This window comes from Alexandromys fortis, unplaced genomic scaffold, assembly GCF_014885135.2.
Source record: "Alexandromys fortis isolate MF-2015 unplaced genomic scaffold, M_Fortis_MF-2015_v1.1 scaffold_28, whole genome shotgun sequence".
Lineage (NCBI taxonomy): Eukaryota > Metazoa > Chordata > Mammalia > Rodentia > Cricetidae > Alexandromys > Alexandromys fortis.
The window spans coordinates 4,225,926-4,240,647 of record NW_026067901.1 but is presented as its reverse complement, the minus strand read 5'-3'; the positions used below and the strand labels follow the sequence as shown (position 1 = coordinate 4,240,647).

Sequence of the window (14,722 nt, the reverse complement as noted above, 5' to 3'; positions counted from 1 at the left end):
ACATGGGAAGATATTTGCTAATTTGCTTTCTAAAATCCCATCATCAAATAACACACTATTAAATTATCCAGTTGAAATATAATCCCTTAATTCCTGAGGAAGGACATGAGTGAATGTGAAAATCCTCCTCTGAGAATACCCCAGTAGAAGGTAGCTGAGCTTCCCTGTGACCTTCAGCGTGACGGGATCTGAACTTGACCAGGAGGCAGACTGCCTGTACATACCTCTGAAAGACTATCCCGTTATGTTTACTGTTTGAAAGACCTATCTTAACTTTAGAAGAGAAAGCGTTTGCTTTTCCCTGCTGCTCTTCGTGTCTGGAACACTCACTGACTGGGCCGTCATTTTCCTGTGACAGCAGCTTCCCATATGTCCCAAAGACCAGCACCCTTGCTCCAGGGTCATTCCGGCCTCACTTCTACTGTCCAGGCTATTAGCACCAGGTGGAGACAGCTGGGGCATCCAACTCTCCAGTGTGAAGACAACCGTTGGTGGAATAGACAGACTATATCATGTAAACCAATCTAATAACTCTCTTTAAAATGTGTTCTATCTATCTTGTTCTTCTAGGCAATCCTGACCATAAAAATCTCTATTTTTTTTGTTGTTGTTGTTCAGGAAAACAGAATTGTATGCTTAGCCAAACTTAGGATCATTCTATTTGGTTAACAAAATAAAGTACATAACCTTGAGAAAAGAGATTTTAAGGGTAGTTACACATGAATTATAAAGGCATAATGATACATAAACATTACAAAAACAGCAGATCACTCATAACTGTAATCAAATCAGAGGTAGGCTTTAAAAGTCAAATCCCAATATATCATACTTTCTCTATTTTGCCACAACATTTTGTATTTAATACTCAATACAAGCACTTTTCTAATAAAAATTGTATTACATTTGCAATCATTTTTATTGAAGCACCAAAAGTCCATAAATAAAATTAAAGGAAAAAATAAAACAGTAGATCAAAATCATATCAGCTGGAAGTATAATGTCTACATGCTTATTTGACATAATTACTAAGTTTTGATATTCACTGAGAAATTTAATAATACTAATAGTAATTTAAAATAGTTTCTCCTAACTCTCGTTTGCTCTCTTTTAACATTGCAATGACACTTCATTGTACTGTAGGAAGCTGATCAGAGGTTTATGTGTGTTTAACAGTAGAACATAATTATGGTCCAGTCCAAGCTGTCAACAACTCTTGGTATAATTCATTCAAACATGCTTGTATTCCCCATAGTATGTTATGACATTTAAAAATGATCCAGATTACAGTGATATAACTCTTATGTTTCTCTTGAAAATCCATAAACATTAAGTAGACTGAAACCCTGATGAGCACCCAGACCAAAAAGGTTTAATATGGAAGTCTCCGGAAGCCAGAAGTGAGAAAGGAGCACCAGATACGTGTGTTTCACAGAGCAGCCCCCACACCCAGCCTTTGGTAGTGTGTCCAGAGTCTGAATGTTCAGAGTACTTGAATGGGGAGACCCGTAGCCGTGTGGGGAATGCATTTCCCACAGAACCCTCCACATCTACCGTAGACTTTGGTTCCATCCTGAAAATGTAAAGAGGTAGAAAACAAAGGAGACTTTTATACAAGCTGATAATTGGGCAGAAGACATAAAAAATAACACCGGCTTTGAATCACATGGCTGGAGTCCTCACCAAGAGTTGATGTCCAAGGCAGGTCATGTGCTGGTCTGAAGGAAATGGACAGCCTATGATTCATACCCGCTGCTGCTCATGCCAAGTAAACCACAGTAGGTTTACACACTTTGTCTGAGCGTGCACAGTTTTCATCAGAATATTGACTTGGATTGGTGAGTATCTGGCTCTGTGTATGTAGGGGAGTGTGCATGTGTGGGTGTGTGTGAGCACATATGGAGGCCAGAGACTGACATCGGGTGTCTTTTCCCACAGTTTTCTACTTTATTTATTGAGGTAGAGACTCTCATTGAAAGTGGGGCTCATTGATCTGGCTAACGACTTCCAGGAATCCGCCTTTCTCTACTCCTCCCCTGTAGCACCAGCGTTATAGATGCTTGTGCGGTGGGCTTCACTTACCTTTCCCCATATAGATATTTACATAGATAAAATAGAAGTGTTAGCTAGACAAAGACAGGCAAGGAAATATGAGTACCACATAAATAGATAGTCCTAATCTCTGTAAACTCTTTAAGGATATTTGTTAAGTGGCTTTCTTCATTACACCAGAGCAAGGAGATAAGTAAATACGGTATTGAACTATCACTTTGAAATATTGGGCCCTAAGTCTCTGTTGGGAGTTGCTTTGCCACACTTGGAGTTGAACCTTGGGACTGGTGGTCCTTGCTAGGTGATGCTCGACCAGTCATAGGCAGCTTCAACCTTCTTTTCACTTGCTTCTGGGAGAAACTCTCACTAAATTACCCATGCAGACCTTGAATTCACTCCATAGCCTGGCCTTGAACTCGCATGTCTTCTGCCTTGGTTTACCAAGTCGCTGGGATTATAAATCCATGCTACTAGACCCAGTACAGTTAAATCACTACCTTTAAAAAAAATACACACATGTCCAGTCATAAGTTTAAAATCAGAGTTCCATGTTCATGTGTGTGGAGCCCATATTTTAATTTGTGTATCTGTATGTACATCAATAAACTTGACTTGTATCCCACTATATGTGGCATATTCATGACACACCAAGTTTCCAGCCATTGGTCTCATGGGGGGCTTCTATCTGAGTTTAGGGGCCTTTAGTGCTAGCTCAGCACAGAAGGGATTCCCAGACTCTTTCTTTTTTATTTATTTATTTATTTATTTATTTATTAAAGATTTCTGTCTCTTCCCCACCGCCGCCTCCCCTTTCCCTCCCCTTCCCCCAATCAAGTCCCCCTCCTTCGTCAGCCCAAAGAGCAATCAGGGTTCCCTGCCCTGTGGGAAGTCCAAGGACCACCCACCTCCATCCAGGTCTAGTAAGGTGAGCATCCATGAAACTGCCTAGTCTCCCACAAAACCAATAGAAAATCATATAGGCATCCTCCTGAATATTAACCTTCACCAGGCGATGAAAGGAGACAGAGACAGAGACTCACAATGGAGCACCGGACTGAAATCTCAAGGTCCAAATCAGGAGCAGAAGGAGATAGAGCACAAGCAAGGAACTCAGGACCGCGAGGGGTGCACCCATACACTGAGACAATGGGGATGTTCTATCGGGAACTCACCAAGGCCAGCTGGCCTGGGTCTGAAAAAGCCTGGGTTAAAACCGGTCTTGCTGAACATAGTGGACAATGAGGACTACTGAGACCTCAAGAACAATGGCAATGGGTTTTTGATCCTACTGTACCCAGATTCTTTCTTTGGTCCTGTGGCACTTACTTGGGATCTGTGGATGATGACAGAGGCATACCTCCCCTGAGCAAGCCACTTCGCTGTGTTGGATATCTTCATCCCAGTTCCTGCTAAGTTAATGCTGAATTGCCCCTGCATTGTGAGAAAAAAAATACATAAAATATTTAAAAATATTCTTGCCTAGAAACATCAAATTGCTCAAATTATTTTCCAAGGGTCTTGAAACAGGTGAAGTAAGCTGGTCCAACCCTACTGAAAGAAAACGAATCAGGTAAGGAGTTTAAAATCTGAGTGCAAAGAAGTCATTGTGAAGTTACTATTTAAAATAAATATTCATTCTAATACATATATAATGTAGTTATGAAATAGAGAATTCTTATTACAGAAAGTTTAGGTAAACTCCAGATATTTATTATATAAGTCACTTGATCATAAAACACAGACTACTGACTGTCTATGGCACTAATATTTTTCAAGAACAGGGCCTCAGCATTAGAAAGTGCTTTTGGGTGGATGAATAATGAAGCACATTATAAATATTAAATAATGAAGACATAAATGTGAACACATGAACGCACACCTAACACCCTCCAGACTCCATGATGGCAACACTAGGCGTAGTAGCACTTCAATACTGGTCCACATGTGAGCCCAAGAGTTAACTCTGGGGTATATTACATGGACACTCCATCCTATACAACGAAGGGACCGTCTGCATCTTGTAACTTCCAGCTTTCTCAGACATTAGAACTGTGTTACTGCCTGAATCTGATGGGTCCCTCAAGTTAGAGGAAGATGCTGGAACAGGACACGGTGAAGGAGGCTAGTGTGAAGCTGCTCAGAGCAGCCTTTACCATATCAGTTTATTAAGATGTCTGTAACTCATCACGTAGTGTATCCTGAAGAATGTTCTGTGTGCGTGAGAAAAATACACATGTTCTATTGTGTCGGAATGGAAAATTCTGTAGATGTTGGTTGGGTTATTTGGTCAAGGTGATATTTAAATCCAGGATGGTCTTATTTTCTTCCAGTTGATCTGTCTACCTTTGGAAGAGTATTGAAGTCCCTTACTATTACGTCTTTTGGTCTTTATTTCTTTTATCCTGTCTATTAATATTTGTTTTATGTATTTAGGTGCTATAGTGGTGTGTGTGTGTGTGTGTGTGTGTGTGTGTGTGTGTGTGATGCCATGTTTCTGCTTTGAAATGGCTCCAAACATAGTTCTGCCACTTTGTACTCTGTATGCTCGACCACGTTCTCAGCCTTTGTGATCACAGGTTCAGTGGGAAAAGCTGAGTCTGCCAAGCCTAGGGACCTGAGCTTGATCCCCTGGAGATCTGACCCCCCACACTTACGCTGTGGCACATGCATGTGTACACGCACACACACTAAAGATAAACAAATACAAATTAAAAAATTAAAAGGACACCGCTAATGAGAAAGCAAACAAGCAAATGAAAATAAACTTGGCAATACCAAATGCTGGCAAGGATGCAAAGCAATCCTTTGTCTTTGCTGGTAGAAAAACAAAAGGCGCAGCTTCTCTTTACAATGCTCACCATAGAATCTGCAGCTCAATCCTAGGGATGAAAACGTACTTGAACACCTGTGAGAGTGTGTAAATCACAATTTTCAGTACCTGGAGATAACCAGTATGGATGGGTGCTGGCACGATCTACTGGCTTTGCTGGAATGTGATTGTTTATCCAGCTCTCTGGTAATCAAACGTTAATTGTAAGACAGAAAACAAGGTCCACACCAGGACTCTTTGGGAACGTCTACCTCGAATTTGACACATGTATTCCCAAGTCACATAACACTCTCCGGCTCCATCTCATGTTCAATGTGGTAAAGTTTATTTGCTCTAAAGACCGCCATATGTGTTTGTGCTCTTTTTAGCATTCATATCCTGGGGTACCCAGTCACACGCAAACACAGAGAATGCGGCTTTGATGAATCCCAAACAACAGAAGACGTTCTCTCTGTGACATCGAGCATCTGGAAGGTATTCATGCAAATGTCATGTAACCTAACACAAGATCTGGTTTATACATTTGACAGAAGATCTCCGAAAATACTGGCAGCTTGTATTTTTGGTAACAGTAGCCCGGGACAGACAAATACAGACTGAATATGGATGGCATAGCTCCTTGCAGAGCGTCCGTCTGTGCCCAAGAACCATCTCATTTTGGCACGAAGCTCCGCATCCCAGAAATGTTCAGAACCACATGAGGGGCCACCACATCCTAATGGCAGAAAAACCTCTTACTGCTGCTTCTTCATTGACTATTTTAAGGCTCTGAGAGGGAGGCTGACATGGGATATCTGTCTGTCCAGCTATAAACCAAGATTACATGCTTTACAGCTTAGCTACATAATTTCCTTAAGATATTTGTGAGGGAAAGAAAGGTATTAGAAGGAAAGAAATAAATAATTTTCTTGTCATTTGAAAATCTGTGCAACAAGCTCTCACGCACATTCCACGCTCACCAAGGAATGTCTTGTTTATGATAATTATCTCTCTGTTAAGACACTTCCAACAGGGGGCGCTCACCCAGGAGATAAAATGGATTTTGGTTCTACTTGATAATTAGGTGATTTACTTGAAAACCAATCTCCTTTGAATTTTGCTGGTATCTCTCACTGAGCAGACTTAAATCAACATGGAAATATTTAGGAGCAGATTGCCAGCTTTTGACAGTCTTTCTGAACAGCAGAAGTTGGAAGGCCTATTATCGCCCAACTGTTTGCACATCTTACGGTATCAAATAGATGACCAGAGGGCAGAGTGAAAAGGAGAAGTGTTGTTGGAGAAAATTCAGCCATCCTGGCATAGATTGGCCACTAGAGAATTGGTCTTCATGTGAGAGGCTCAATAGGAAAATGTTGTCAATAAAAGGAAGCCCTGCAACACGGTGAACATCACTTAGAGTGTTAAAATGTTTTCAGTTATGCATCCTTTCAGAGGATGTGTCGGAATAGACAAGGTGTTTGAGAGGCAGGGGATCTCAAAGGGGAAAGAAAGTTCTGGGGAGAGGTTTGAAGGGAGTCCATTCTGGGAGGCAGCCATTGATCACAGCATTAATTGAGGAGAAAACAGGGAAGAAAGAAATATGGACGTCGGTCGGCCTAAGCAGCCCCACTGACTGAATGAGAACCCAGGAGTCCTCTGCAGAGTTGTCTGCTTTCAACAACACAGACAATGACATGGAGACACGGCTCAGCTGTTACATGTGTCTGGTACGCAAGCATGGGGGACCGAGTTCGGATCCCAGCACCCATGTAAAAAGCCAAGCGTGGGTCAAGCACACCTGTACCTGCAGCAGAGCAGGAGACAGAGACAATAGGGTGACTAAGGCTTGAGGCTTGCTGGCTGTCCGCCTCACTCCAGGCCTCCTGCCTCAAGGGAGAAGGCAGAGACTGACAGAGCAGAATGTTTGTCATGCCTCTCTGCCCTACACATGTGCACATATACACACGTGTGAATATATACCACAAGCACATTTCATTCACGCACATACTACTCTACTTGATGCACAAGCACGGGCACTCGTGTGTGTGTGTGTGTGTGTGTGTGTGTGTGTGAGAGAGAGAGAGAGAGAGAGAGAGAGAGAGAGAGAGAGAGAGAGATCAAGACAAAAAGTACTTATAGAATTTAGAATTGCAGGTTGAAGAACCCGTGGATACTCTCTCTTGAAATCACTGCTGAAAATTATGAAGTATGAGCACCATTTAAACATATGTCTCTTTTTAATAATGAGCCTCTAATTTCCTAAAACCAAGATTTGTGTCAGACTGATAAATCTCTGAATGACTCCAGACCCACAACTGATGTGGCTAGTTCTGCTCTTTATCCCAACTACTTTTTCCCCCTGGGCTTTTGCCTTTCTCTTACTTCTGTAAACCTTCCTTTCACTCCTACTCTGTGGCTGACTGACCCCTCCTGGCCTCCTTTCCTGGTTCTTTATTGCTCCGCCTTTCTCCTGTATTTGTCCTTTCTGCCTATCCTCTCTCCTGTCTCATTATTGCTGTTCAGCGCTTTATTAGACCATCGGGTGTTTTTTTAAATATTTATTTATTATGTATACAATATTCTGTTTGTGTGTATGTCTGCAGGTCAGAAGAGGGCACCAGACTTCATTACAGATGGTTGTGAGCTACCATGTGGTTGCTGGGAATTGAACTCAGAACACTTGGAAGAGCAGGCAATGCTCTTAACCACTGAGCCATCTCTCCAGCCCCCATCAGGTGTTTTAGACAGGCACAGTAACACAGCTTTACAGAGTTAAACAGATGCAGCATGAACAAAGGACACATGCCTTAAAATAATATTCTACAACGCACAACAGTTAACCTGAGGAAGAGGCTACTGCATGCAGACGCACAGTACAGCTACAGAAGCTGTCCTCAGAGCATACTGAGTCTAGAAAAATAGAAAACTACATGGCTTTTCTTAAGGGGATGAAGAGTATCTGGAATATAATAAGGCAGGGTTCAGGTTAAGGTGACATTGCAGGTGGGATTTTTAGGGATGTGGAGAATGAGTATAAACAACCAGAATGAGAACAGCGAGTACATGGAAGAGAAGGTTGAAGTTTAACCCAGGGAAAGGGATGGCTGAGCAAGACCCCCCCTGGGAGTCTTTCCTAACTTATAAGAATGCCTGGTCCAAGGAACATAGTCTATTTGGATCTGATTGTGGAGTGATTGGTGTTGCCATGATGGAGCAGAAAGGCCAGAGATTGTAGCATCCAGCAACTGGAAGAGAGCAAGAGCTGAGAGCAGTGTCAGCAGAGGCCCACTGACCAGAGCTGGTGGAGAGTCAGGAGGGAGAGCTGGGAAAGAGGAGGCCATGAAGACCGTGCAGAACAAGGCTGCTCTCCATAAAAATTTTCCGAACTTGGTGAGATATAGTAATTTATACATCCCAGAAGCTGGGGAGACATGAAGAGACTCACACCAAATGCTACTCAGTGAAGACACCGAGAGACAGAGACAAAGGGAAGCCTAAGGTAGCATGAGAACTCAGGTAGATTCTAATTCAGTGTCTAGATGGGGAGGCAGGCAGGTAGCAACTTTTAAAACAGTGGGGAAATTAAACTTTTCGATAGAGAACATTCCTTGGATGAGAATAAAAGCAATAAGGCAGAGATAAGTGAATACAGCAGGTAGCTCAGAAAGCAAAATATACAAAATGGAAACCAAGTAGACATGAAAAGACCAGTCAGAAGGGAAAGGACACCCCCTCCTTCCAATCGTTAGGAAACACTCTTCATCTCCAAGAATATACACTGAAGGGAAATCCATGGAGATGTATAAACCAGGCAAGTAGTAGTAACTCTAAGTGCTCTAGAATGACCACATTAGCATCAGATCTGTAAACATTAAAGCAAAAGGAAGGTACCGCAGAGGAAGGGGCATCTCTTACGATTATAAAAAGAAAACTCATTGGGAATTTGTGAGAGTTTCAAATGCACAATCACGTACAGCAGAAGCTTAACTTTATAAAGGAAGCAAAGGAACACAAGACTGAACTAAAAGCACACTTCAACTTGAGTAGCCTTAGGGTTTCGACGGTCGGCCTGAAGCAGATCAAGAAGGAAACAGAAGAGAGACCACACTGCGGATAGCAGCCTGAATTCTATGAATAAATCATTCAACAGAAGGTACAGCCTTTTCAAGCATGCCCTGACCGCTCTTCAGAACGAGCCACACGTTGCATGATAAAAACTGCCCTCAATAAGTTTCAAAGGACCAGGTAATATGGGGCGTGGTTTCTAGGCACAGTGTAATGAAAGTAGAATCAGAAAACATAAAAGAAACTTTAGGAAATTCACAAATATCTGGAAGTTAAGATTATTCTCAAATAGTTAATGATTTGATGATAATGGAAAATATTTTAATATAAATAAAATAAATATACAGCATGCAAAAATTCTTAGACACAGTAAAACAAATACTTAGAATTTATAGCTATAAAAGGATAAAAAGAGGAAAAATCCCACATCAATAACCTTCCACCTCATGATGCCGGCAAAAGCAGTACAATGCCCACAGCTAAGTGTGGCTCTCCCCCATCAACCAAGAGCCTTCTTTTTACAGCAGACAGAGGCCATTAGGAAATCCACAACTGGTCAAAGTGTAGAGAACAGCTAACGGTGGGGTGTCCATCCTCAGCTGATACATCTACAACACAACCCTCACTTATCTAAGGAACATCTTGGAAGAGTGGCTCGGAAAGACTGTAAAAAGACAGAGGACTTCCTCTGTGAGACAGTGTCTTCTATAGACGTACCCATAAAGTCTCCAAAGTGCAGTGATAGCCTCATCGCGGATAGGGGCAGATCTCACAAGGCCTCCACCCAGATGAAGAGCTACAGAATATAACAACTGTCCCATCCAGGGAAAAGTCCCTACATAGGTTAACCTCAAGTAGCAATCCCTAAACCCATATACATAGAGGCTCAAATATAAGACTGGGTGGTCCTGTTTGCCCAGACCTATGGCGAGGGTGACAGATGGCCACAGACCTCTGTGTAGATCAAGCCTCATTTCACAAATCCAGGAAGCCAGTAGAGAATGGACCCATACGGTTTGCCAGTGCCCTCTAGGATACCTCTTCACCTTCTGAAAGTCTACGGCACCTCCCACCACCGCCACCCTGGGAACCAATCCATCTTACACGGACCTTTGGGAAACACACACCAAAAGAACTAACACCACCTCCCGCAAATAAACAACACGTACTTATGATCCATTCATGTACCTTTCCATGTACATCTGTTCGTTCCAAAGGACCAGTTTGAAAAATTAAAATGATGCGGCACCATAGAGGGGGAAAATAATAATCTGAACAAGGGATCAGTCTTCCTCTTGAATCTTTAAAATGAACTTAATATCGGCAAAAGTGCTTTATCTCTGCTGATTTCTAATTTTTAAAACAAAAGCATTCAGAAAGCTTCGGTCATCTAGCTTGATGTTTCATGCAATATTCTGGTCATGAAAATGAGTGAAGAGAGGTATTTACTTTTTCATTATGGAGACGAAAACTAATGAAGCACATGTGAGGTACCTGTGGGCATCTGGCAGCGCTGTAGCAGTCTCCAGCTGTGGCAAATGGAACTGCCTTTCCAAAGAGGGTCTTGGAAAAGAGAAGATCTGTAGCTGTAAAAATAAATACAGCTCATTACCCTGGAAACAGCAAGGTCATCTTTACTTTCAAGTATGCAGTTTGCAATCGTATCTTAAATATACTAATATGATTAGTTAAAATTTTAACAAAATATCATTAATAGAGCATATTATATAAAACTGCCTCAAATGGATGTATTTTATAAAACACAAATGTACGTGGCCTACATTGTCCTAAAAATTATAGGTACATCTGGAATTAAAGAAAAATATGGAAAAATTAAATAAATGTTCATTCACATGTTACACCACACCAAATCTCTGAGACAGATGGAGTGGGCTCAAGAAAAAAAAAAAACACAGAAAAACATAAAAGCTCATGAAAGGTAGACCCATGCTGACAAAGCAGAGTATGTGTACATGCCCTGGATCTATACCATTTCATTGCAGCAATTCTTTCCCTCTTCCATTTGCTGACATTGTTAGCAAAATGTTCTGATTGGCAGGATCACTGGATAGTCTATACAAAACACCAAAACTAGACTCACTGGATCAAAGGCAGCTTGGGCAGAATCCTGACTCAGCTGTTGCAACCACTCATTTGTCACTTAAACAACATGCCAACAATGGCTATCAACTCCACTGATTGAGTCATGTCACTGACAGCTAAGTGCATAACACGCGATGACACGGGTCCTGTGGGGGCCGTTCCCCAAAGTAGCATTTATACAAACATCTCTGAGATAGTTAAAAGCGGGTCAGGCCTTTCATAATCCACCCAAAGAATTGGGCACACCTCCCAGGCCTCAGTCAATGTGGTCATGGTGGTGAGCTTACATGCATCATGGGTGGAGCATACACGGCAGGGAAAAGACAAACAGTACCAATCGGAGCTGTTCCAGGATAGGTAGCTATTAAACATCTATGCCCATTCCACTGCATCTTTCTGGCACTATAGACTGGATAGGGGCAGAACACAGACACAGGTTTCAAAGTGTGTGATTTGATATCTCCTCCAACAGCATGAGCAGTCAATAACACCCATTTCATAATGATAACTGATGGTGTGTACCTAGTCCACTTGCAGCTGCTGAGTTCCAGCACACCAACCCAGACTGTTACTGGGCATCCTTCCTTGGATGCTCTGTAATTATGTCTAACTTTATGTGCACAGACTAAAATGCACTTATCTGTTGCTCTTCACTCATTATGTTAGTTTTGACTCATCATTTTCTTTGAATTATTTCATTCAATTCCTAGTTGTTTCTATGGCTACAATCTGTTCTCCAGCACCCAGGTCTTTTCTTCTTGCTAGTGATATCACTCCTGTGGTTCCTATGGATTATAATATAAATTCAACCTTGTAGAATAGTCCTCACCTCTTATCCAAAGGCCATGACCCCAGTACTCCCCCAACTGTCCTGCTGTGGATAATACTGATCCTTACTGAAGAGCTGGAAGTTAAATCATGTCAGCTGAGCACAAAGAAATCATTACCAGGTTTAGAGGAGTGGAGGCTATTGATAACTTTGATAAGGACAATGTCAGTTAAGAAGGCAATAACAAGCTACTTGGAGTAAGTTCAAGATAGGATAGAAAAGAAAAAAAATGACAGAGAGGAGGACAGTGTCTCATTTAAGAAACACAGAGAAATGGGGTGTGGTGGCATATGCCTTCAATCCTAGCACTCAGACAGAAAGTAGGCAGATCTCTGAGTTTGAGGCCAGCCTGGTCTACAAAGGCCCAGGATAGCCAGAGTTATATATAGAGACCCTGCCTTGAAAGAGAGGGAGAGAGAGAGGGAGAGGGAGAGAGATTTGAAAGAAAGTGGTCAGAGGGTACAAGAGGGTACAATATGTTCTTAATTATAAGGGAAGCACTAAGAGCATATTGCATTGATCTTGTAAATGGTCGAGCAAAGAGGAATTGCTGATACAGTTGCTGAAATAATGTCCTTGGGTCATATCTATGAGACAACCAGGGAGATTTGCTTTCACTAGGAGCAGGAACAGAACGGTTCAACGACAATAAACAAGCGAAGGGGTGAAGCATGGGTAAAGTTTCTGGGAACTGGTAGTGCAACAGTGGGCTCCGGAATCTCCCTTTGGGTTGTGCTCTTTATTTTTCCTGGTAAATGAGATGGCAAGTTCACCATCAGTGAAGCGGGAGACTGCAAAAGCTAGCCTGTTAGAAACTGAAAACTGGAAACGAAGGTGTGATTGGGTACAAGAGAAGGAGAGGGGGTGCACTAGACACATCCAGGAGGTTTGTGATTGGGTACAATAGAAAAAGAGGGGGTGCATGAGACACACCCAGTAGGTTTGCTTGGGAGTGACAGGCGTGCATGCGAGCTTAGTAGTCACACATTTAAAATGAGACCAATCAGGACTATGAATCACTTGTCACATTCAGCTTCATACTATAGATATAGTGTGTGTGTGTGTGTGTGTGTGTGTGTGTATCACAGGAGTTTGAAGAAGGAAAAGAAAGGAATTTAAAATGTATCCATTTGATACTATTGATATTATATGCTTAGGGCTCAAGCCAGTGACTGGCAATATGAGAGTCTGGGTTGATGAATTAGTGAAAATAGCATCCAGTGACCAATAAATAAGCCACTGAGTGTAGGTAACATAGATACTGGCACTAACTAACTGGCATGCTTGTATTTTAAAAGAATGGTCAACATTTAGAGAGGAACGTTTGTCATAGCAAGATATTAAGTTGATATAGTAAAAGTATCATCTTTGAACCTTAATAGAAAAGGCAAAAGGGATTGAAAGGAAATTAAAAAGAGAAATCAGAAGCCCTTAGAAGCGGTTTCTACTCTTAAAAATGAAGAGAACTGGGTTTAGGAAGATACCCAGTGTGGTAACAGAAACAAAGAATTCACACACAGGAGGCCCCCAGAATCTGTGCTCATACCTGCATCAACACACAACTGCTTTGTCACCATCACCACACTCCGTATTCTTAACTCATGGAGAAGTTTAATTCACACAGAGTATCTCATGTCAATTAAATGGATAGAAACACAGTTCAACTACAGTGTTTCAAAACACAAAACAGAGCAAAACAAAGCAAAATATAAGGGGGCTGGAGAGATGGTTCAGCACGTAAGATATCTGCTGTCCTTGCAGAATGGAGTTTGGTCCCCAGCCCCATGCCTGGTGGCTCACAGCTGTCTGTCACTCCAGCTGCAGAGGAGGTCACACCCTCTCCTGACCTCCTCAGGCACCCACACTCATGCACATATAATGCCCCCCAAAATAATAATAACACAAATATTTTTAAATTTTTTATGATTTATTTATCTTTATTTTATGTGCATTGGTGTGAAAGTGTCAGATCCCCTGGAACTGGATTTTCAGACAGTTGTGAGCTGCCATGTGGGTGCTGGGATTTGAACCTGGGTCCTCTGGAAGAGCAGTCTGTGCTCTTAACCACTGAGCCATTTCTCCAACCCCAACACAAACCTATATTGTAAACCATAATGATATATGTAAGTACTAATTTTGTTCTCTCATACAAAAGAGTCTATATGTTTCAAGGTGGGACCTTTGGGAAAGGATTATATTGGATTTGGTCACCAGGGTGGAGCCCAAATGATAGACCCTGGTGAGTACCCAAAGAAAGAAATCATATTATCATTTATACACATACAGTCCCATCGTGTGCAGTCAGTTGAGACCCACACCAAGCCCTGGACTATGCTAATTGATCTTTCCTTACTTTATAAAGCAACTTGCCTCGGGTTTATTGGGAGTTATTAAACTGAAATCAACCACTGCAGTAAAGGTCAGTTTTTAGTAATTGATAACTTTCATTATGAGAACAGCATCAAATCACCACAGAGCCATAATTTAGATACAGAACATTCATGCAGACTCTGTCTCGATGCGCTGTATAAAGTGCTGGGTTCAAGGAAGATGGAGACAGAGCCTCTGAAAATGGGTACTCGTTCCTTCTTCATGCAGAGATGGAGCGCTCGGCATGAGGGTGCATCATGGCCAGCGTACTGCAGGGTCTGTGACCTAGGTGAATTACCAGTTAATTTCTAGGAATATGGCATGTTTTCTGGCCTGAGTTCTCCGAGCAGGTCCTCATTCCCCCTCAGTGGTGCTTAACTACGAACTGGGACAAGTCGCTCTCATAAGAGAGAGTTAATGTTATCATCTGTGACATTTTGATGTAATATCTATTTTGTCTAATGCAAGGTTGCTTAAAAGATTAAATGATGTGG

The 14,722-nt window shown here is 41.9% G+C and overlaps 1 protein-coding gene across 1 annotated transcript in view; it reads right to left on the bottom strand.

Annotated features, from left to right (window-relative positions):
* Positions 1 to 1,480: 1,480 nt before the first annotated feature.
* The window catches only part of Adamts20 (ADAM metallopeptidase with thrombospondin type 1 motif 20), a 107,702-nt gene continuing 94,460 nt past the window's right edge, over positions 1,481 to 14,722 (bottom strand). Inside the window, exons 37-39 of the mRNA XM_050130883.1 lie at positions 10,421 to 10,512; positions 3,376 to 3,480; positions 1,481 to 1,570 (exon numbers count right to left, since the gene is read on the bottom strand). Of these exons, the coding sequence (XP_049986840.1) occupies positions 1,481 to 1,570; positions 3,376 to 3,480; positions 10,421 to 10,512 (287 nt within the window). The remainder of the gene's footprint in view (positions 1,571 to 3,375; positions 3,481 to 10,420; positions 10,513 to 14,722) is intronic.